The sequence below is a fragment of the Rhincodon typus genome, chromosome 1 (assembly GCF_021869965.1).
Source record: "Rhincodon typus isolate 14 chromosome 1, sRhiTyp1.1, whole genome shotgun sequence".
NCBI lineage: Eukaryota > Metazoa > Chordata > Chondrichthyes > Orectolobiformes > Rhincodontidae > Rhincodon > Rhincodon typus.
Genome location: NC_063332.1, coordinates 36,417,583 through 36,441,746, shown reverse-complemented (window position 1 = coordinate 36,441,746; position 24,164 = coordinate 36,417,583). Strand labels below are relative to the sequence as shown.

Sequence of the window (24,164 nt, the reverse complement as noted above, 5' to 3'; positions counted from 1 at the left end):
GAAGTTCTACTAAGTGGAAGTCATGTTAACCCGATGCTTTGTTGACCCAAAAATTACCTTACTCTTACTGGATACAATGACCCAGTATAGTACTGTCCAAAATATTAACTTTTAGATGTATGTGGCTAATAAGGAATCCAGAAAGCGAAATAAACAATGCCCTAAGCTGTACAATTTCAATATTCATATGGTGCAAGCATAACAAGAGGGAAAACAGTGCTTTAATTCCTTGGTTATTCAGTAATGGTAGATTACATTTGTTTTAAAAAATGTAATGACATGCATTTACCTGCAATATATTAAGCTGTTTTCTAGTAAAAATGATATAGAATTGCCTTAGCCAACTTGTCATGGCAACAATTTTGATTGGATAACAATGATCCAAAAACCTTGCTATTAGCTGCTATAATTTGACGAGAAGTAACATTTTTCTGCATAGCTTGAAACTAGCCTTATAATTCTGGAATCAAAATCTATAAAAGTATTCAGGGTCTGGAAAACTTTCTAGTCCACATATTTGTGATATATTGGAGTCTCTGCTTTCCAAAGATTAAAAAGAGACAGAAGAAAAGGAGCAATAATCATCCAACTCACTGTTACATCTGCAAAAACAAAATGTTGCGTTGCAAATGTTCTATTAGTACAATGCGAGATCTCCATCAAGATTGGGTTACCAGCTAATTAATGGACAGAATGCAGACATCTGTGACTGGCACTTCTTGTTAGTGTCACTCCTCACTGGTAATGATGTTATTGGGAATGAATGCAACAGCTAAGTACAGTCCTACTGCTTCCATGTGAAGAACAGCTTTTTCCGCTAAATTTAGTCAACAGAATTCAGGAATGCAGATCCTTCCATCCAAGATAATACTTAATATCAGCACTCCAATAAATTCATATATGTTTACCATGGAAGCATTTGTTTAAAAAAAAAACACTCAAAAAATTAAAATATGGAAATTAAGGTGCAATCATTGCTTTAAGAGCAACTTTACAGTAATGTGAATATTTATGTACAACAGAAGTAGAGTTTCAGCAAAGATTGAAGACTGCTCACTGTTGTACCAGAATTAATTGTTTAATCACACGTTACCTTCCAGAACCACTGAATGACAGGGTGGTTTGTGCAGTAGTTGTTCTTATAGACGGTATGTTGCCGCCAGTCATTGACATCCACATCTCCAAGACCACACATCAGCAACTAGAAGAAAACAAAAATTACACAAAGATTTAGGTCATTTACTGAACGAAGGAAATGTACTTACAGAAGCATTACTTGTAAATTAGCCACTAGCTTGAAGTGACTGATTGGGACCCCAGATGTGGACATCTACATTTCTGATGAGTAAATGAAAATGGCAAGGATCAATAATACTAGACTTCCTTTACCCCCCAAACTCTGAATTTTATTAGCACCAGTTTCAAAATTCAACACAATTTAAACACACAAAACTTTACCTTCCTAACTAATCATATTAAGCTGAATTTTGTAGGCCATCCGCAGGTGGGGAAGGAGGTGACTGGACCCATAACTAAAGGAAGCTTATCCAGTGACTTCACTCCCCACGTTAATCACTGATCCCACCGTTACTTCGAGCAGTGGGGGAGCTGTTGGGCCAGCCATCCTGCAGGAGCTCAATGAACGATCTTAAATGGGAAATTAATGACCAATTAAGGGATTCCATCCACTGCCACACAAAAATAATAGGCAGCCTGGAAAGTCAGTGCTCAACACCCAGACTGACAGATTTAAGTCTGTATGCCACTTGTCAGTTAGAGGGTGGGAATGTGGTGCCCCTTGCTGGATCTCTGCGGCTCAGTGGTTAGCACTGCTGCCTCACAGCGCCAGGGACCCAGGTTCAATTCCACCCTCGGGCAACTGTCTGTGTGGAGTTTGCACATTCTCCCCGTGTCTGCATGGGTTTCCTCAGGGTGCTCCAGTTTCCTCCCACAGTCCAAAGGTGTGCAGGCTAGGTGGATTCGCCATGCTAAATTGCCCATGGTGTTCAGGGAGGTGTAGATTAGGTGGGTTATGAGGAATGTGTCTGGGTGTGATGCTCTGAGGGTTGGTGTGGGCTTGTTGGGTCGAAGGGCCTGTTTCCATACAGTAGGGATTCTATGAATCTGAGGACCCTCCTACAGCCTCAATCCTTCCCCACTGCACTGCCCAATCCGTCTCCCCACCTCTGCACCCCTTTTGATCCCAAATGTACCCCAACGCCAGAGTCAGTTGCTTAGCATAACCTACTTGCAGCACCAGAAGTGCTACAATTCCTGTTTGGTGTTGCTGGTGTGCAGACCTGCTGGCCTCCAATTAGTTGGCACTTTTGAGATGTAGGATTTCCTCCTGGAAACTGATGGAAAACTTAGGCTAATTAAAAGACAGTTGCCTGAAAAATTAAAGCAGGGCAGGCAGTGAACTGGAGATGGGCTCACCAGCAACATGCATGCGGTGTACTCACCAATACTGTATAATTCAGTACAGTTAATCTGAAAACTTCAGCATTATAATAAAGCCTTCAGCATTCCAATATCCTCAAGTTCAAAGGCTGTAGTTTTGCAAAATATGGTCACAAATGACATTTGGCAATTAAACAACTTACTGAAAGACCACACTCCATGAAAATCTCCATCCTCAATGATGGAGAAATTGGGCAGAGAATGAGGGCAGGCATGTATGTGATTGTAAAAGTCAATGCTGAAATTTCTGCAAATATTTTCAGCCAGAAATGCCAAATGAATCATTCATCTTGGCCTCCTCCTTGGGTCCTTAACATCATAGAAACCAAACTTCATTTAATTCATTTCACTCCACATGGCATCACTGAGGATATCGATACTGCAAAGGCTACAGACATTGGCAACGTTGTGCCTGCACATTCTGAACAGTTGCCCCCTACAACCAGCCATGACCCAGGCCGAGCAGTTCCAGTACAGCTGCACCTCGGGTATCTAGCTGACAAAATGGACAGTAACTAACCAATCAACACTAATAAATTATCAGACAAGTGACAGAAATTGACATCAATGTTGCTATCAAATGGTCCTTATTCACCAGTACCCTACTCACCACAGCTCACTGTGTGTTTGGAAGAGGCCACTTGGCTCCAGATCTCATTACAATCTTCATTCAAATGTGTACAAGACAGCTAAATTCCAGAAATGAGGTGATATTGACAGTGTGACATTAAGGCAGAAATTGGACAGATGTGGCATCAAAGAGACCTGGTAAACTAATGTCAATGGGAATTGGAGAAGGGAGGTGTGTGTTTGTTTGTTTGGGAATCATGGGCAGACAGAGAGAGAGAGGGCAGAAATGCTCCATCCAGCTGGTGTTACAATCAGCACAAGCAAAGATACCTGTCATCATTGGGAATCAATTGTCTCAGTCCAAGGGAGATCTAAGCCTTGGGTAAAGAATACATGTTATTTACTTCGATAGTTAGACAACTACTTTTGGCCAGAGTTGGATATAATCAATAAGAAAATAATAGTACAATTTTATTGATCTCCCACTGCTTTGGCTACATGGGTAGATATCTAGAAGATACTTATACTTGTGGAAAACAAAAGATGGAGAATTAGGGAAAAATTTCTTCAACGAATAGTAAGAATGAGAAACCTAATATCATAAGAATTAGTTGAGATAAAATGCATAAGGGAGTGTGAAATGGAAGGATTTGATCACAGGATCAAGAGAGAGAGAGAGAATTGGGAAGAGGCTGTTGTGGTGTATTAAGGCAAGTCTGGATCAGTTGAGCTTGATGGTCAGTTTTTGCACCATACAGTCAATGTAATTTTATATTCAGGCACAGAAAAAGCATCTCAAGTCTGTGGCTTCAAATTAACCAGAAGGGTCAGAATTACATCACTATTATAAGCTCAACCGCAAAAGTCAATGCATGCAAGCACAAAAACATATTTATTTTTAAAAATATAAAGAAAAATATGGACTAAGTCTGGCTACAGCCTGGTCTAAAAGTGAATCTGCTTAATTTATACAATCTTGTTGATTCAAATGAGAAATTATGCAAAGATAGTTGCTGTGCTTCCACTGAACCACTGGGTGAATCTGATGTTTTACAAAAATATTACAACACTATTTTATCAACGCAGCTTTCTTTTAAGCTTCCAAACTATTAGGGATGTTGGGAAGTTGAAATTGGAGAAGTTAAACATTATAACTGAAGAGGGGAAAAAAAGACAAGACAAAAAAAGACAAACCTCTAGTTCATTTTCATCAAATATTTTAATCAAGTCAATTGGGATGAGTTCCGTGAAGCCCTGCAAATGGATTTGTGAAAGAAAAGAATTGTCACAGTTGCGTGGAAAAGATGAACACTACAACAAATAAGTACATTTCAAATAAATATCCATATGTTAACACTCCTTTTAGTTAAGAATTAAATTAGCTAAGTACTACTCTAATAATCTAAATTCAAAAGACTTTAGGTACTGGAAATCTGAAATAAAAACAGACAAAAAAAATGTGGATAAACTCAACAAGTCAGGAAGCATCTGTGGAGAGAAACTTTTAACATTTCAGGTCAAGTGACCTTTCACCAGAACATTTTTTTCATTCGTTTAACAGTTCTGATGAAAGGTCACTCAATTCAAAGCTTAAGAATATAAGAAATAGGAACAGGAGTAGGCCATTTGACTAGTCAAGCCTGCTCCGCCATTCAGTAACATCATGGCTGATCTTTTCATGGACTCAGCTCCACTTACCCACCCACTCACTTTAACCTTTAATTCCTTTACCGTTCAAAAATCTATCTTTGCCTTAAAAACATTCAATGAGGCAGCTTCAAGTGCTTCACTGGGTAGGGAATTCCAGAGATTCACAACCCTTTGGGTGAAGAAGTTCTTCCTCAATACAGTCCTAAATCTGCTCCCATACTTTGAGGCTATGCCCCCGAGTTCTAGTTTCACCGCCAATGGAAACAACCTCCCTGCTTCTTTGTTATCTATTCCCTTCATAAATTTATGTGTTTCTACAAGATCACATCTCATTCTTCTAAATGCCAATGATTATAGTCCCAGGCTACTTAGTATCTCTTCACAAGCCAACCCTCTCAACTCCGGAATCAACCTAATGAACCTCCTCTGCACCACCTCCAGTGCCACTAAATCCTTTCGCAAAGTCAGAAGTCACACAACACCAGGTTATAGTCCAACAGGTTCATCTGAAATCACGGACCTTCGGAACATCATTCCTTCGTCAGGTGATTTGATTTGATTTGATTTCATTTCATTTCTTTATTGACACATGTACATAACTTTTGTTTACGAGCTGTACAAGCAGATCATTGCAAGCAAAGACGTACAGATCATAGCTTGAAAAAAAAACTTAGAGGCGCATAGATTGCGTTGCACAGGGCGTGCACTAAGCAAAATCAACATTAGCAAGATCAGCATTATTTGAGGCCAGAGAGTCCATTTATCAGTCTAATAACGGTATGGAAGAAGCTGTTCCTGAGCCTGCTCACGTGTGTGTTCAAACTTCTGTATCTTCTGCCTGACAGAAGAGGTTGTAGGAGGTCAATACCAGGGTGTGATATGTCTTAGATTACGTTAGCAGCCTTTCTGCAATAATAAGCTATGCAAATAGAGCCCATGGATGGAAGGTTGGCCTCCGTGATGGTCTGGGCTGTGCACACCACCTTCTGCAGTTTCTTACAGTCCTGGGCAGAGCAGTTGCCATACCAGGCCGTTACGCAGCCAGACAATATGCTTTCAATGGTGCATCTGTAAAAGTTGGTGAGGGACCTTACAGACATACCAAATTTCCTGAGCTGCCTGAGGAAGTCTCACAATTTCAAAAAAATCTGTTGGACTATAACCTGGTGCGTGTGATTTCTGACCTTGTCCACCCCAGTCCAACACTGGCACCCCCACATCGTCCTTTTTCAAGTAAGGAAACCAAAACTGTACACAGTATTCCAGGTGTGGCCTCACCAGCACTCTATACAGCTGCAGCATAACCTCCCTGTTTTTAAACTCCCTCCCTGTAGCAATGAAGGACAATATTCCTCAAATACCAGCTGCACCTGCAAATCAACTTTTTGTGATTCATGCACAAGGACAACCAGGACCCTCTGCACAGCAGCATGTTGCAATTTTTCACCATCTACATATTAGTCCATTTTACTGTTATTCCTAGCAAAATGAATGACCTCACATTTACCAATATTGTACTCCATCTGCCAGACCCTTGCCTGCTCACTTAACCTATCTATATCTCTCTGCAGGCTTTCAGTGTCCTCTGCACACTTTGCTCCACCACTCATTAATGTTAACTCTCTGTCTTTCTTCACAGATACTACCTGATGGCTGTACATTTCACCAGCATTTTTCAATCTTAGTACCAAGAAAATGTTTGAAAAAAAATTGCCTCACTCTTTGTTATCCTTAGACGCAGAGCAACATTCCAAGTGACTGAGGGAGGCTGCCAATCTGGTATATAATTAGGAATTAAGAGCTGCACAGAAACAATAGCATTTCAATTTGATTCCTAGTGAGGAAGAACTTGGCCTCTGCTTAGCATCCCGCAGCAACAGGATTTGAAACTGTGAACTCCTCCTCTATTGCTCCGTAGCTAAACTTCATTGACGTTTCAATGAGCTACAACACTTCACTGCTTAAAGGTTTTTTTTAAACAAATAAATGCTAATGCCCACACTCTGCTGCAGTCATGTTCAATACAATGTTATCAAATATACATTTATTTACTTTATTTCACGGTGGCAAAAACTGAAGCGCTAACAGACTCTGAGTGCCATAAGGACTCAAAATCATTCTAAGAAAACTACTATACATGTCAGCTATTCCTAAATTTACATCAATGTTACGTTCTGTGCTGCTTGTATGACATGAGATTAAAAAGTGTGCTGAGCACCACCTTGAGGTATTTGTAAAGCACTGCACAGATTTTTTTGCTTCCAATACTTAAACGAGCTGCTAGTACAATCACTCAAACAAAACAGAAATCTGGATAAAAGATGCTACAGAAAACAAATTTCACAGGAAATGCAAAATGTTTCATTTTGAGATCACAACACTTCACCCCACATTCACTCTTGTGGGCAGCAAGATAAAAAGGTAAAGTCACTACAGTCCTATCAGACCATAGGGCTGCTCTCTCATGAGAGAGAGAGAGACGACTGCTGGTGGTTTAACTGGACGGTCACCACACTTCAGGCAAGTGGGAGTGTTGAGGAGGAGAGTCCTTATCTTAGCTGGTGCTGGAATTTAACCCATGGTATTGACATCACTCTGCACTGCAAACTAACTATCCAGCCAACTAAGCTAACTAAAAACCAAAAGAACTGCAGATGCTGTAAATCAAGAACAAAAACAGAAGTTGCTGGAAAAGCTCAGCAGGTTTGGCAGCATCTGTGAAGAAAAAAGTCAGGGTTAACATTTCAGGTCCCGTGACCCTTCCTCAGAACTCCGCTAACTAACTCGGAATTCAAAAATATACAAATAGGAGCCCTGGTGTGCATACTTCTTCCTGCAATTAATACATTACAAGTCATTAATGAGGTAACATTTGCTGGTATATGAAACAGACAGTTCGATATGAATATTCAATTCTACTTTACAAAAGCAGTCATTACCTCCATGAAGGCATTCATCTGTTTCTGTACCCGATTTACAAATCTCCACTGGATGACTAAACTACAGGTGGAGAAACAAAGTAAAAGAAGCAAGTCAAAAGACTCAGTATCATAATCTTATCTTCAGCTTTGTAAATGCTTTAGCTAATTATTGGAATAGGCAGCCCAGTATAACAGGAGACAGAATTTGCATTCTATCCTACCATGATTTTAAAATTAGCAAATACAATTGCAAAATTGAATTGTATTATCTAATTACAACACAAAATCCAACTTTTTGAGATTGTTCTATATGAAGAAGCACAAAACTCATCAGACCTTCTAGTATTGGACATGGATGTGCAGCAAATTCTGGCTCCAATCAAAAATATATTCGGACATTTTATTTTAATTTGATTATAAACAGTGATAATAATATTTGAGAGTAATTCACAACCGCCCAGAAGAAAATCCATCACAAGATAAGAGAATCATTGAGGGAAGGGTAGAAAGAAGATATTGAAAAGGGGAAGACAGTTAAATAAAATAAATATTCACTTACTCTATATATTCCCTTTTGTTCTCATTAGTAACCACCATGTCTGAACCATTGGGCTTCAGATCCACTTGATAAGTCTACAAAGGACAAGCTAAATTACTGAAGGTGCACAACAGAGAGGATGTCAAACAAATGGTACTCAAACAAAAACACCGCAATCTGTGAAGACTGAAATTCAAACCTCGTGAAACATTCAATATGTATCTCTTTCTAAAGAAATGAATACTGAAATGAATACTTAAAACCATTATACGAAAAAGAGCCTTTCGGCTTGCAGTCTGGCTGTAGTAGGTTATTGTTTTGTGAAGAAAGACATCATGGGTGGCATGGAAGTATATCACTTAACAGAGCAAACAATCACAAGTCTGCAAATATAACATATCAGCTAATTTGTCAAGGTAAAGCTCAGGTGGAGCCTATCACCTGGGTATGTCATAAGCTTCATGAAGACTGCTGGAGTTGGAGAACTATCCAGCTGGCATCATCAGTGGTAATGAGGATAGGGTGCACATTTGTGACAAATATCCATAAAATCAAGTACATCACAGGAAGTAATGACTTTTTAAGACATTGATCCATTTGAACTGTTCCTTCACTGTCGCTGGATCAAAATCTTGGAATTCCTTCCCTGAGGGCATTATGGGTTAACCTACAGCACACAGACTGCAGCAGTTCAAGGAGGCAGCCTAACACCACCTTCTCAAGGACAACTAGGAATGGGCAACAAATGTTGGCCAGCCAGCGATGCTCAGGTCTCATGAATGGAATTTTAAAAAAAGGCAATTGTGATAATTTATTCAAAATTGAGGGGTAAGGCTCTGTTGAACCACAAAAGATTACTTGCTTCAATTTGGGTTTTTAAAGGCTCAATTTACATGCTTCATTTATAAATATTATAAGTGTAATTAGTTTGAAATTTTGAAATCTGTTCAGAGGTTAGAAATCTACATACCTGCCCAAAATTTTCTTCATCTATACAAAACCGGAGGTCCAGCTCAGTTGGGTCATTTTCAAGAATCCATTTCAAAGAATTGAAATATTCGCCATCCTGAAAAGGAGCAATCCAAGTTTAAAGAACTTATGAAACATTTGAAGAAAAACAAATTATACAGTGACCATCTGACTCAGGAGCACTTATTTGTGCCTTTCACCACCATTTCTTTAGTCATTTCACCTCTTCTGCCTTCCACCCGAGCACAGACCTCTCCATTTGCTTGTTCTTTGATACACCAAGATCCATTCTTGCCCAACTTTTACTTTAAAATTTTACTTGATCATCAAGGGTAGATGAGTATGAAATCAATGACTGAATTTGTATAGGCAAACCAGTACATTTATTTTCCATAGCATACCACTCATTGTAGGTGTCATTACCAGTCCCACTCTAGATACACTTTGTAAAATTCTTCTTTCTTCCTGTCATGCCATGTTAAGCTTTCCAACAAAATTTCCATGTTATGATGGTAGCAGTTCAGCTGAAAATAAGACTTACAACAACACAACTGGAAAAAAAAAGGCTGTTCAGTAAAAAAAACACTAAGATATACGGAATGATCACACGTGGATATATATAAACTAATACACTTGGCTAATTTGAAAGAAAGTCATTCAAACTCCTTTTGGTTTACACCATGCACTTAACATACTTCATTACCAAGTGCCTGCTGTGATGTTTTGCACATACAGGAGCTGAAAAAAAATGTTCATTGTTATATCTAGTTCAAAACTGTTCAGTTTTGTTGAAAATACTTTTAGAAGTATTCCTTGAGGTAACCCAAAATTCACACAAGTAGTTGCATTCCTAAAAGTTGCAAAAACAAAATACACTGTCTTGCTCCAGTCAAATTGAATATCTAAATTTAAATATATTGGCAGTCTTTAGAACGTGTGGCTAGTTTATGTAATGCAATGGGACAACACATTGCAGCAATCGTGTGTAACCTTAGGGTAGACAATGAAAGCCAGAGGTAATGATGCCCCAATACACTTAATTTGCAACCAATTTCAGAGTGAATGAGAGACAGAGATGAATGAGAATGTGACTGACTTATTATGCTTGCCCAGTAATTGTGTGCAGAGACTCAAAAATTTCTTTAGTACTCACCACGGACTCCATGTCTTTCAGTGTAATGGGCTTTCCTAACATCATCTTGTAAAATGGTCTTATAAAAAAGCCTGCAATAAAAGGAATATGAATCAGCTCAAAAGCTTAGCTAATTAAAATACTAGTCAAGTATTGACAGGAGTTACTTCATGGCGTGGTGTGCGCTATGGAACAATGACCATCAGCTAATGGTTGCAGTAGCATGCTGCCACCAATCCTCCTTTCTACTATGTTAAGCAAAATATCAATCAGGTTAGACACTGCAACAATAATAACATTCGTCAATGGAAATTTGTAGAACTGGAATGGAAACTTATCAAAATAAGATCAAAATATCATCATCTGGTGATGAAAATAATCATGGAACCTGCAATCTGTTAATAACACAGTGAAGTCAGACACCTTATCCATTCGGTCACACGATCACCATGCAAATTATCATTCATGGAATATGTACATCGATGGTTGGAACAGCATTCATCCCTAGTTGCCCTTGAGAAGCAGGTGGTGAGCTACCTTCATGAGCCCTTTCAAGTCTATTTGGTGTAGGTGGACTCACAATGCTGTTTGGGAGGGAGTTCCAGGATTATGACTCAGTGACAATGAAGGAATTGTGATGGACTTCCAAATCAAGATGCTGAGTGACTTCAAGGGGAACTTGTATCCATGCATCGGCTTCACTTTTTAAGGAGGATAGAAAAAAGGAACAGGAGTAGGCTATTCGGTTGTTGGAGCCTGCTCTGCCATTCATTATGATCATGGCTGATCATCCAACTCAATAGCCTGTTCCTGCTTTATCCCCAAGTACTATATCCAATTCCTTAAAATCGTACAATGTGTTGGCCTCAACTGCTCTCAATGGTAACAAATTCCACAGGCTCACTAGTCTGAAGAAACTTCTTGACCTCCCAGTTCTAAATAGTTTACCCCATATCCTTAGACTGTGACCTTTGGTTCTGGACTCGCCCCCCCCACCCCCCCAACCACCCCGATCAGCAACACTCTTTGTGCATCTATCCTATCTAATCCTGTTAGAATTTTACAGGTTTCTAGGAGATCCTCCTCATTCTTCTCAACTCCAGGAAATTCCAGCCAATTCACCATCTCTTCATACATCAGTCCCAGAATTCAAGGACAAAAACAAAAGTTGCTGGAAAAGCTCAGCATGTCTGAGGAAGGATCACTGGACCTGAAACGTTAACTCTGATTTTTTTTCTTCACAGCTGCTGCCAGACCTGCTGAGCTTTTCCAGCAATTTCTGTTTTAGTTCCTGATTTAGAGCATCCACAGTTCTTTCAGTTTTTATCCAGAATTCAAGGAGTCAGTCTGGTAAACTTTCACTGTTCTCCCTCCAGATCAAGAACATCCTTCCTCAGATAAGGAGACCAAAACTGCAAACAATATTCCAGGTATGACCTCAGCAAGGCCCTGTAGCAAGACATCCTTATTCCTGCACTTGAATCCACTTGCTATGAAACATATTGTCTGCTGCCTTCACCGCAGTTGCTAAAGGTAAGGATGCAGGTGATGAATTAGGAACTAAGACCTCATTGCACATCCCGCTCTATCAATTTATGGCTATTTAAATAATAACCTGCCTTCCTGTTTTGCTCCACTCAGCTTATCCAAATTGCACTGAAGCATCTCTGCATCCTTGACAAAGCTCCACCCCCTCTATACCCAACCCCATACCACCCACCCACCCAGATCTGCCTCACCTACAAATCTGGAGATAATACGTTTAGTTGTTCCCTCATCTAAATCAGTAATATATATTGTAAATAGCTGGAGTCCTTGCTCTAATCCCTGCTATACTCCACTGGTCACTGCCTTCCAATTGGAAGAAGACCTATTTATTCCTACTTTGCTTCCAGTCTGACAACCAGTTTTTTTAAAAAAATTTATCCATTTCAATACATTACCCCCATTACCATGTATGTTAATTTTAGAAACTAGCTCTTATGTCAGACTTTTGTTGAAAGCCTACTGCAAGTCCAAATAAAATACATCTACTTGCTCCACTTCTTCAACTTCATCAAATGTCCTCAATTCCATAATTCCAATAGATTAGTCAAGCATGATTTCCCTTTTGTAAGTCGATGTTGACTCTGTCTGATCCTGCCACTGTTTTCCAAATGCACAGCTATTAATTCCATTATGACGGACACAAGCATTTTCCCCACTACCGACGTCAGGCTGACGAGACGATATTTCATGGTTTTCTCTCTTCCTCCCTTCTTTAATAGAACTGTTGCATTAGCTACCCTCCAATCCGTAGATAGTTCTTTTAGATTGTTGCTATTGGGGGTAGGAAGGTGCTTGTTCATTGACCTATTTGCACTTGTTCCAGGCAAAACATCATTATCTATAGATAGCATTATTAGCTTAGTCACTCAGATTCATCTTGATTTAAAAAATACATTTGGTTTTGATGACAAGTATGGTGCAAGAATACCTAATCCATTGAAGGAGAAGAACAACTTAGCTGTACAGTTCTACAGTTAAATCCTTTTCTTGCTTGCAATTTTAACATTCAGAATTAAAGATGCATCATTAATTATTTAAGATTTTTTAAACAGGTTCAGTGATTGGAACAACCTGCCTTCGGGGGACATCCCATTAGCCATAAGAAATAGTATGCCTTCAGTACAATCAATGACTGAGCATCTGTAGCTCTCAGCATTGGAAAACTCCAGAATTATTAGTCCACTGAATGAACAAAATCTTTCCTTATCTTAGTACTTAAAGGCTGATCCCTTATTCTGACACTATGGCCCTGACTTCCAGGCTCAATACAAAATGCTTTTGAAAAACCTTTTTGATGGGAATCATGCTTCATAAACAACCTCTTGTTCCAAACAAAGAAAATGCAATGAGTTTGTCCAATGCATGAAAGGTTCGGTGTTTTAACTTTGAAAACAAACTGAGTAATGCAGGAAGAGGAATGACTCATATCACAAACAGGAGACAAAAGGAATTTTCTTTCTATGATCAAATTCTGCTAGACATACAGTGCCGGCCACCTGGTTTTGTGATTCACTGCCTTTTTGTGATTCATACCAACATTTCCTAAACGTCTCAGTTTGTCAAACTGTGTAATAACTTAATTCTGGTTAACATATGCTCGCTTGCGAGCACCGCTTCATAAACAAAACATTCAGCTTACCATCCAGTAGCTTTCCATGGTGCACAGCCATTCCAGCCACACGTCCAATAAACTTGAAGTAAGAAAGATGATCTTCATTGCACAAGCCAGAATTTGGGTTGATCTGAAGTGTATAGTTATCCCTGTTTGAGAAGTATATTAAAAAGGAGTTCTAAATATTGAGGAAACTAATTAGGCGCCATACAATAAGGGTTATTTCAGCAAACATAAAATCAGTCTCGAGACATTCTATTCTTCAGTGCGTCAGGTTCAGGCAGGTTTAAGGTGATTTGAATTTCAAGCAGCACTTTACTCTAGGACAAAGATGGTTAAAGTTTCAATATCTTCAACGTATTCACATATAGAGACTGGAATAAATAAAAACCAAAGTGTCCACTTCCAAATCAAAAGAAACTCAAACAAAATCAACACAGAAGTGATTAGATTAACTTAATTCATGTCTCATTGCTGACAGTCAACAATTTTAAATATTCAGCTAGCAAAAATGGCTGTTAAGTGAAATTTACAGTTATAAAGCCCCTGATCATTGTAATATAAATCTCTTAGAAAGCTAGACATAATGCACTGAAAGGCTGTTATCCTGGCTGGAAAATCCAGAAGTATGAGCTCACAATCTCAGGACAATGGATGGATTAAATGTGTTGGAACGACAGGAGGTGAAATTTATTCACTCAGAACGTTGGATGTTTTTGGAATTCTCTGCTGACAGTGACCCAGGATACTTGGCTGTTGGCTATATTCAAGATGGGATCAATAGATTTTTGGGCACTAAGGGAATCAAAGGATATTGATTGAGGTGGGAAAGTTGAATTGGTATAACATTTCAGCCATCACCTTACTGAACAGTGAAGCAGAGTACAGGGGGAGTAATGCTTATTACTTTCTGATTCCCTATGTGCTTGTGCCATCAGGTTGCCTCAGTGGCTACGTTTTTATTATCGTCAATTTTGTACTTTATACATTTCTGGTAGTCAACCAGCACAAAGTTCTCTGAAATAATAAGTGAATAAATAACTTGACAATATAACTTTAGATGGCAGTTATGAGTGGAAAATACATGTCAGGTCATTACAAGATTTCAATAATCTTTTTCAAATGGTGTCCAAGAGCTTCAATGTCCATTGGAGAAGTCAGATTCTGGGTTTAATTTTAAAACGTTATCGCTTCACACAATGTTGAATTATTATTCTGGATTATATGATTAAGACAATAGTAGTCACTGGAATTTTGAATCTTCTGACTGAAAATAATACGGAAACAAACTGACAGAAGGTCATGGTGCTCCCCAATTCTGTATGAATGTAATTGTGACATTAATGACATTTTCTTTGCTACTGTTCAACAGTTCTCCACTTCTGTTCAGAATTTCATCTTAATTATCACAAAATAGATGATCTGTTAGTCCATTATACTTAATGGATTAAGCCTCTATCTCTAATTCACTTGAATGATCAAACTTGCATGAATTCCTCCTGAATGGATGTTTTAAGTTCTTTGTTTTAAGATAGTTGAACAAGTTAACACACTAGTTAGAGAAACCTATGTCCTCTAGTGTGAAAGTCTAATACAAAGAGGCAGAACCTCAAAATTAGAGATACGGTGTTCAGAATAGTGTCAGAAAGCATTTCTTCACACAAGAAGCAATAGAAATCTACAGTTCTGACCCCAGAATGTTTCTGAACCTAGACAACTAAAAATATCAGAACTAAGATCGATGGATATTTATTAGCTAAGTGTAGCAAACATGTTGGAAAAAGGGTGCATTGAAAATGGTACATATTATCCTTGATTTGAATGAATGGTGCAAGTGACCGAATAGCTGTTTTGACCCGCCTACATGAATTCCAAGGTGTTTGTTAAATGTAGAAATTGTGTTACAGTATTTATATGTAGTAGGGCAAGTTAGTGTAGATGTAAGATATTACATACGTACGTGGCTGAATATTCAAAAAGCCCATAGTAAGGATTGAACATTTCTTTAGACAAAAGGAAGAACCACTCTCTTGCGACACCCCCATAATCAAGTCCTTTCTCCGACTCAAATTCTATCCAAAGTCTGGCCTTTAGTACATCTGGTCGTTTTAATGACATAATTCGTCGGTAAGACTCCTCTAGGATGTTGCCTCTATGCAGCTTCATTTCAAATCTATTGGGTATATCAGCCTGGAACAAAAATAGAACCAAAAATCACCTGCGTGAAGGAACTTAGAGTATTGTTGATAATTTTGCAGATGACACAAAGATAGGTGAAGAGACAAGCAGTATTGTGGAGGCGGTGAGGCTCCAGAAGGAACTAACAGGCTAGGAGAGTGGACAATGGAGTGACAGCTGGAATACTATGTGGGAAAGTGAGAGGTTATGCACTTTGGTAGGAAGAACAGACTATCCTCTAAACATTGAAAAGCTTCAGAAAACTGAAGTACAAAGGGATTAGTTCAGAATTCTCTTCAGGCTAACATGCAGGTTCAGCTGGCAGTTAGGAAGGCAAACGCATTGTTAGCCGTAATTTCGAGAAGGCTAGAATACAACAGCAGAGCTGTACTGCTGAGGCTGTAGAAGGCTGTAGTCAGACCAAATTTGGAATCTTGTGTGCAGCTTTTAGCCCTGTATCTAAAGATGTGCTGGTATGGAGTGGTTGGGGACGGGTGCAGGTCCAGAGGAGGTTTACAAGATAGGAAGGTTTTTTCTTTTTATTCACTCACGGGATGTGAGTGACTCTGGTAAGCAGCATTTATTGCCTGTCCCTAATTGCCCAGAGGGCATTTAAGAGTCAATCACATTGCTGTGGGTCAGGAGTCACATGAAGGCCAGACCAGGTAAGGATGGCAGTTTCCTTCCCTAAAGGACATTAGTGAACCAGACGGGTTTTCCCGACAATCGGCAACAGATTCATGGTTGTCACTAGATTCTTAATTCCAGATTTTTTCAGTTGAATTCAAATTCCACCATATGTCGTGGCAGGATTCGAACCCAGAATGTTATCTGGGTCTCTGGATTAACAGTCCAGTGATAATACCACTTGGCCCATGCCTCCCCATGAACCAGATGGTATTTTTCCAACAATCGATAATGGATTGATGGTCATCATTAGACTCTTAAGTTGAGACTTTATTCAGTTGAATTTAAATTCCACCATCTGCCGTGGCCAGTTTTGAAACAGGGTTCTCAGAATATTAGCTGGGCTTCCGGATTAATAGTCTAGCGATAATACCACTAGGTCACTGCCTGCCTCATTGTTGTTAAACTTCAGACAGTGAAGAAAAGATTTACAAGAATGTTGATGAGATTGGAGGTTTTTGAGCTATAGGCTGGGCATTTTTCACTTGAGGGTCAGAAGCTGAGGGGTGGCCTTATTGAGGTTTATAAAATCATGAAGGGCATGCATAGGTGAACAGCCAAGGTCTTTTTCATAGGATAGGCGAATGCAAAACTGGAGGACATAGGTTTAAAGAGAGGGAGGAAAGATTTAAAAAGGACCCAAGGGACAACTTTTTCACAAGGAGGGTGGTGCATATATGGAACGAGCTGCCAGACGAAGTGGTGGAGGCTGGTACAATTACAACATTTAAGAGGTATCTGGATGGGTATACGAATAGAAAGGGTTTAGAGGGATCTGGGCCAAATGTTGGGAAATGGGATTAGGTTTGGTCAGCGCAGATGAGTTGGACCAAAGGGTCTGTTTCTGCGTTGTATTGTTGTATAACTTTATTAATGATCCCAGAGATGAAGGGGTTATCATATGAAGAGTGGTTGAGGACTCTGGCCCATACCCAATGGAATTTAGAAGGATGAGGATGAATTTCATTGAAAAATTACAGAATAGAGAGAGGCCTGAAGTCACCAGAATTGGAGAAGATGTTTCTACTGATAAGAGAGACCAGGACCCAAGTGAAGGGATGACCTTTTAGAATTGAGATGAGGAGGAATTTCTTCAGAGGACGGTGAATCTGTGGAACTCATGACTGCAGAGGTGAAGTTATTGAGTGTATTTAAGACAGAGAGAGCTGGGTTCTTGATTAGTAAGGGAATCAAGGGTTACAGGGAGAAGGCACAAGAATAGTATTAAGAAATATATCAGCCATGATTGTATGGCAGAGCAGACTGGACAGGTCGAATTACCTAATTCTGCTCCTATATCTTATGGTCTTATAAATTATTACAGCAACTCAATGCCTCCAAAATCCATATTTTGCTGCCATCAGAAATGGCATATTCAGTCAGGGTAGTGGAAAAAAATTAAAAACTTATAACATTACAAATTTAAGGAATCTACATATCATTGATGCAAAACTAAATTATAGAAACGTGAACTGGTTATATATGTGGAAAAGCACTCAATATAATAAGATTTTCTTTCAATCTGCACCTTACAAACGTCATTTTGGACCTCTAAAACCAAGTAGCACCAGAAAAGCAAAGACTGTTTATATATCCAAGCCATGTGCTGAATTTTAAAATAAAGCAAAACCGTCAGGATGAAAAAAGAATGTTCTGCATTTTCTTTTTGTGGACTTGTATTTTGATGTCTGCTGCAAAATCTAAACAACAGTATGAGGGCATAGGTAGTGCTCTGGTAAAAACCTTTACAGAAACTTTAACATTGAAGACAGAATTTGAAAATATTGATGTCGGCTGGTAACGATGCTAATCCCAGCTGTTAAATGGCCTAAACTGTAAATTTATTTGAAAAACATCTGGACAGTCCTTTCCATCGGCGTCATTTAACAATATAGCTTTCCCAAAGCTGTTCACTGCTTCTGGTCATGTATTTCCACTATAGTATGATCAAGAAAGTACATGCCTTGCACCCTGCAATACACCACTCTGAAAACTATTTCTGAAGCAACATATTGCATACTTACAGGCTTCTTCAGCTTCTTCCGGAAGTAGTCGTACTTCTGTTTGAATTCTCTGGAGTATGGCACAGCCTGCAAAAAAGCACAGGTTTTTTTTTTTTTTTCAAAAAAAAAAATCTAAAACAACACTGATCTTTATTTTAATTACTGGAAAGTTGCCGCAACTGACATCACATTGAATGTTCTTCATCATTCAAAATGTAATGTTCTATTACTTGGGATGACAACAATAGTTAATTTCCCTTCAACTTTAATTAACTTTCCTCTAAATTCATGGAGTCAAACAATAAGATAATGAGGGGCAGGCACAGGATGGATAGAAAGCTGCTGTTCCCTTTAGTTTAACTGTCCATAATGAGGGCATGATTTTAGTGTGAAGTGCAGAAGGTTCAGAGGGAATTTGAGGCAAGGGTTTTCACCCAGAGGGTGGTGGGAATCTGGAATACCTGGGAGGGAATAGTGGCAGGAAACCTCACAAATAGATGAGCACTTGAAATGCAGTAACATTCAAGACCACGAGCCAAGTGCTGGAAAGCAAGATTAGTGTAGATAGGTTGGAATACCTAACCATCTGCAGCAAAAGTAACAGCTGCTCCACCCAGTTTCCTCTCACCCCAGAAGAGGAAACAGCCCACAGTAAGGAACGAAGAGTTAAGATGGTTGGTTGGCTGGCTGCCTGACATTCGGCTCCTCACGCTTTATGTGGACAAGGATCCTGACACTAAATAGCCAACTGACCATGCTCAAGCCCCTGTCTTTGACTAATTGTGCCATCACTCCCTGAGTGAAGGCCCTCTCCCTTGACTTGACGGAGGCCTACTGACAATGGCAGGCTTCCTGGTTTTGTGTCTGCACTAAAAGGCAAGAAAAGATAAAGTAATATAAGGCTCGTAGTTTTGGCTGGACGGGAGAGGCTCAAAAAGCCAAGGCAAGACAGGCACAAATACAGACAATGCCAGAGAAACTTAGTAGGTCAGGGTTAATTTAGCCTTGCTCAGTGTAATCTAGTTCACCATTCCATCAATATTAATTTGAAATCCTCATTATTGCCACAATCCCTCAAATGTTGCATTTTGCTCTCCCCATCCTCACATGCTTACATGTATCCTTTTGTTCTTCCACTTTTGGTCTGCTTTGCATTCGATGTCCTTCCATTAAGAGCACAACTGGATCCTTTTACCCTCTATGAAGCCTGAATCTAGCTATCTTCCGTACCTTGAACTTTGTCTGCTTTACCTTCCCGAACTATTATTCAGCTGTTGCACTGGGATTCATTTCTGCATATTATCAAACACTCACAAGTACTTATTACATTAAAGTGCTGTTTTATGCAAGTTGTTCTTGAAGAAAGAGAATATTGCAGCTTATTTGGAATGTGCTATTGAAGAGTGCTAGGGATTTTGCTTTGTTCAAATAAATCACTGCCTATTTCGGATAATCCTTCATGCTATTATCTGTGGCAACTCTGTTGTATTGATTATTCTAAAACTAACAGCACACAGTTTGCAGTAAACAGTTTATCTAATGGAACAAAAGACTCTTCAAAATAAACCACACAAGGAATTCAAAGCTAAAGCTTAACATCTAAATGATCTGAACTGACATTTAATTCTCAAGCATCTGTTAGGGCGAGGAAAGTGAGAAGAGGAAGAAAAAAAATGTGCTTCCACCTCCATTCAAATGTGCACGAGCTGTGATTCATGGCATCCTGAACAGTGTGCTCGCCACCTGATTGTAAATAGAATAGGTTTTCAGCAGAAAACATGACTGGGTGAGGATGGGCATAAAGGTTAGGAGGGAGACAAGAACGGGGCCTTATGAGCTGAAAACGTCAGGAGAAAATGACAACATGAAATTTGTAAATAACCGTCACCATTTTATTACTTACAGGACCAGTAATGGCTGGATTCTGCAGTCTAGGATCCTCCCATTGTGTGAGTTTGGTATCTACACAAGAAGATAGCAAATCATTTCTTATTATAAAGTTATAGAAATTATGAAATCTTATGAAATCAATTGAAGACACCCTCCCTATATACAGAAAAGTAAAAATATATTCAGTCAGATAACAGCTTATGTGTCAGTAATAAAGATTAACTTATATTGGTTTCTCAAATGGCCTACTCCAGCTCTTATTTCTTATTTTTATGATTTTATTAATTTACAGGGTCTTATTCTTTTTCTAACAAAGTCCAAACATGTAAAACAGAGACTGGTGTAAAACCTCTTCAGGTCTAGCAGCATTTGTGCAGAGAAACTAGAGTTTCAGGTCCAGTGACCCTTCTTCAGAATGTGAAACTGAAGAAACTGCTAAAATATAATGAAGTGATTGTGACTCCACAAATACCGATTAGCGATAATGTCGCTGCATGAAAATTACAAATACAGCAGGAGAGTAAAGAGAAAAAACTAGCCAAAGGATGTGAAGCAGCCAGCAGGAATGTAAAAAGCAGAACTGTCAACTTAAAATCCAAGAGTTAAAAAATCAAGAAAACTTAAATACTGCTAGAAGGCCGCGGCTATCCTATACCCACTATGTAAGCAAGGCTAATTCTCGGCCTCAGCTTCCTCTAATGTTTTCTCAAGACTTAGGAAAAACAGAAGAATATACTGCATCCACTGTACCCGGTGTGGCTTCCTCTACATCGGGGAAACCAAGCGGAGACTCGGGGACCGCTTTGCAGAACACCTACGCTCGGTCCGCAATAAACAACTGCGCCTCCCAGTCGCGAACCATTTCAACTCCCCCTCCCATTCCTCAGACGACATGTCCATCCTGGGCCTCCTGCAGTGCCACAACGATGCCACCCGAAGGTTGCAGGAACAGCAACTCATATTCCGCTTGGGAACCCTGCAGCCCAATGGTATCAATGTGGATTTCACAAGTTTCAAAATCTCCCCTCCCCCTACCGCATCCCAAAACCAGTCTAGCTCGTCCCTGCCTCCCTAACCTGTTCTTCCTCCCACCTATCCCCTCCTCCCACCTCAAGCCGCACCTCCATCTCCTACCGACCAACCTCATCCCGCCCCCTTGACCTGTCCGTCCTCCCTGGACTGACTTATCCCCTTCCTAACTCCCTACCTACACTCACCTTTACTGGCTCCATCCCCGCCTCTTCGACCTGTTTGTTTCCTCTCCACCTATCCTCTCCTCTATCCGCCTCCCACTCTCTCCCTATTTATTTCAGAACCCCCTTCCCCTCCCCTTTTCTGATGAAGGGTCTAGGCCCGAAACGTCAGCCTCTCTGCTCCTATGATGCTGCTTGGCCTGCTGTGTTCATCCAGCCCTGCACCTTGTTGTCCAGGGTACCTCTATGACTTGTCTCTGCAGTTTTCAATATCTGAATATTTATGCATTGACAATCAGAACTGAACTTGGTACTGATGGTGTAGCCTAATAGAATGCTGTACTGTATGAGAATATCTTCTAATGCATATTCATCAGTTTTGGCCACGTTGTTCAATTTTGATGACTGCTTTACATTGGTTGAACATGCTTGGTACTACTTTTAAGATTCCTGACTGTCTTTGCACTTTATTCTTGGCTATTTCAACACAATTCACACATACCTTATGCATTGTTCTTTGTACCAGTCTTCAGTCATTGATTGGCCTATATATATACGTCACCAAATATTCTGTCATTTCTGAGTTACTTCCTTTTATGCATTTTTTAAATTGAAATTGAATTCATCATTCATAAATTTGACTGCATGGTAGTGAGTTTCAGTTTCCTTATTTTAAATGAAAATAGTAATGGTAACACAATAGGAAACTCTGGGGAAACATGCTAACGCAAATGCTCCAAAGGGCACTCATTTCTGTCTATCCTACAGGCAGTTTCTTATCCTTTCTTAGGCTTTATCCTGAATCTCACCATTCCTGAGTTTGGCTGATGACCTTCCACCAGTTGCCTGGTCATAAGCCTTTTGAAAGCCGAGGCACACTGCATCTTAAAGTGTTCACACATCATTTGGGATGTTACTATCGCAATCAATTAACAGCTTGGGTATGAGCTTGCTTTTCTGAATTCACCTTGGCTACGGTTGACAAGGTTATTACATAGATGCAGAATTTCACTCTTGATAATCTCAACTATTTCATACTGAATGGAGCTAAATTGATGGATCTGTCGATAGTGGGTGTCTATTTCTTCACCTTATTAAAAACCAGTACCACATATGGATGCTGTAGTCTTATTTTCCTAATGTCCAGAAATTCAATGGTCCTAACTTTTCTGTACAGAAGTAACACCTTGCCTATCTTTGGACTACTCAGTCATTTGCTCTTAACAGAGTCAAAGTAATGAACAGCTTTAGATTGTTGCAATTTTGTTGATTGAAATGGCTGTCTGTTATAAATGCCTTCCTCAGCACCTTCTAGGCTTCTGGGATAAATACATTCCCTGATCATGGCCCAAATTTGATGTCACTAAACTAAAGGGTGTGACTGTCTCCTGAAACAGTATTCAGGTAGTGCTCTGCCTCCATGATGTGTGGTCATGTCCATACCTCAGGCTCCAGCTCATCAACTCTGAGCTAAAGTTCCTTAAGTAGCCAACACTTGCACAAGAGGTGACAGTGGATCATACTGGTGTCCACCAGCACCCACATACTGCAGCTGCAACATATCACCTGCACAGCCATCTCTATTTTATTTTATCAATTAATTTGTACGTTAAATATTTTAGAAGCTTACTTCCTAGCTGTACTCTTCAGCATAATAACATCTCCCAATTTAAACTGAGTGGCCAATCAAGAGAAACACGGAAGAAACACTCACCAGTCACCTACCTATTTTTTCCCATGACATCACATTTTGGCTCTGGCAGATAGAAACAGATTTAATAGATTCTCTAATAACAGTTTTTTTTTAATCTCCCACTGCTGCTGCCCTTCTCATGCTCTCCCAGTCTGATTCACAGTGATGATAACCTACAGCACATTCCTTGCAGAATCAAGAGATGGCAGCAGGGTTTCTTTCAGTGAGCAGCTTTTACTGCCAGCGGATAGTCCTTCAGCTACAGGCGAGACTGGTGTGATCAACAGAGATCCCATCCTGAATTCAGAAGGCATCCACCAGGTTTTAATTGGTAGTCTTCCCACATTAGGTAGGAAAATGTCCCACCTTTCTGCTACCTGTCTCTAACATCAAAATTGAGCCAAAATATCCTGACACCTTCAAAGATGTCCTTTCCCTTGGACCCTCTGTTTCTACATACTCATTCAAATTCTGCCATTATGTTGAAATTACCTCTTCTGTCAAATTGCAAGACTGAATTGATACCATCATCAGGACATTCTAGGTTGTTTTTTTTTAAATAGAAGTGAGTTTTTTTAGGCGTTTGGCACAAAACAGTACAGGTCACGTCATGACCAATTCATAAAAATTGCAATTTGTTCTAAAGATTGCTATCAATAATGAAAGACTGAAGTTTTTCATTTTCAGAATATGTCATCTTACTCACTGTGGTCTATGAAGAACGATCTTCCATCCAAATGGATTCGTTCCTCCCAGCCAGGCTTCAAAATAACGAACAATAGAAACAGCTTTTAAAATAATAGTATACTAGAATACTACATATTTCACATCAAAATCTACAACTCATTAGAAAGAAATTGGGTTGAATGGTTCTTAGAAATTTCTGTGTATCAAATAAAGTTCATGCTGTGATTCAGTTCCACATGTCGGAAAAGGGATGACGGTAAGGGGAAAAGATTCAAGTCTTTGTTCAGGATAAACAAATTCCAACGAAATACATTTGCAAGAACAATTGAGAGAAATAAACAAAAAACATTAAACTAAAAAGTCAGCCAAGTATTAAACAGCTCAACAGTGTATGGGAAAATTTGAATTAGATTTGTTTTTAAATTATTTAATG

General features: G+C 39.4%; 1 protein-coding gene across 9 annotated transcripts in view; it reads right to left on the bottom strand.

Annotated features, from left to right (window-relative positions):
* LOC109931223 (NEDD4 like E3 ubiquitin protein ligase) overlaps positions 1-24,164 on the bottom strand; it is a 210,293-nt gene that overhangs the window by 27,328 nt on the left and 158,801 nt on the right. For all 9 annotated transcript variants that reach the window (XM_020530552.2, XM_048595938.1, XM_048595901.1 and 6 more), the window contains 11 exons: positions 23,751-23,805; positions 20,172-20,230; positions 18,290-18,355; positions 15,361-15,590; positions 13,428-13,549; positions 10,262-10,332; positions 9,110-9,205; positions 8,161-8,234; positions 7,620-7,680; positions 4,225-4,284; positions 1,094-1,201 (listed from right to left, as the gene is read on the bottom strand). In XM_020530552.2, the coding sequence (XP_020386141.2) occupies positions 1,094-1,201; positions 4,225-4,284; positions 7,620-7,680; positions 8,161-8,234; positions 9,110-9,205; positions 10,262-10,332; positions 13,428-13,549; positions 15,361-15,590; positions 18,290-18,355; positions 20,172-20,230; positions 23,751-23,805 (1,002 nt within the window). The remainder of the gene's footprint in view (positions 1-1,093; positions 1,202-4,224; positions 4,285-7,619; positions 7,681-8,160; positions 8,235-9,109; positions 9,206-10,261; positions 10,333-13,427; positions 13,550-15,360; positions 15,591-18,289; positions 18,356-20,171; positions 20,231-23,750; positions 23,806-24,164) is intronic.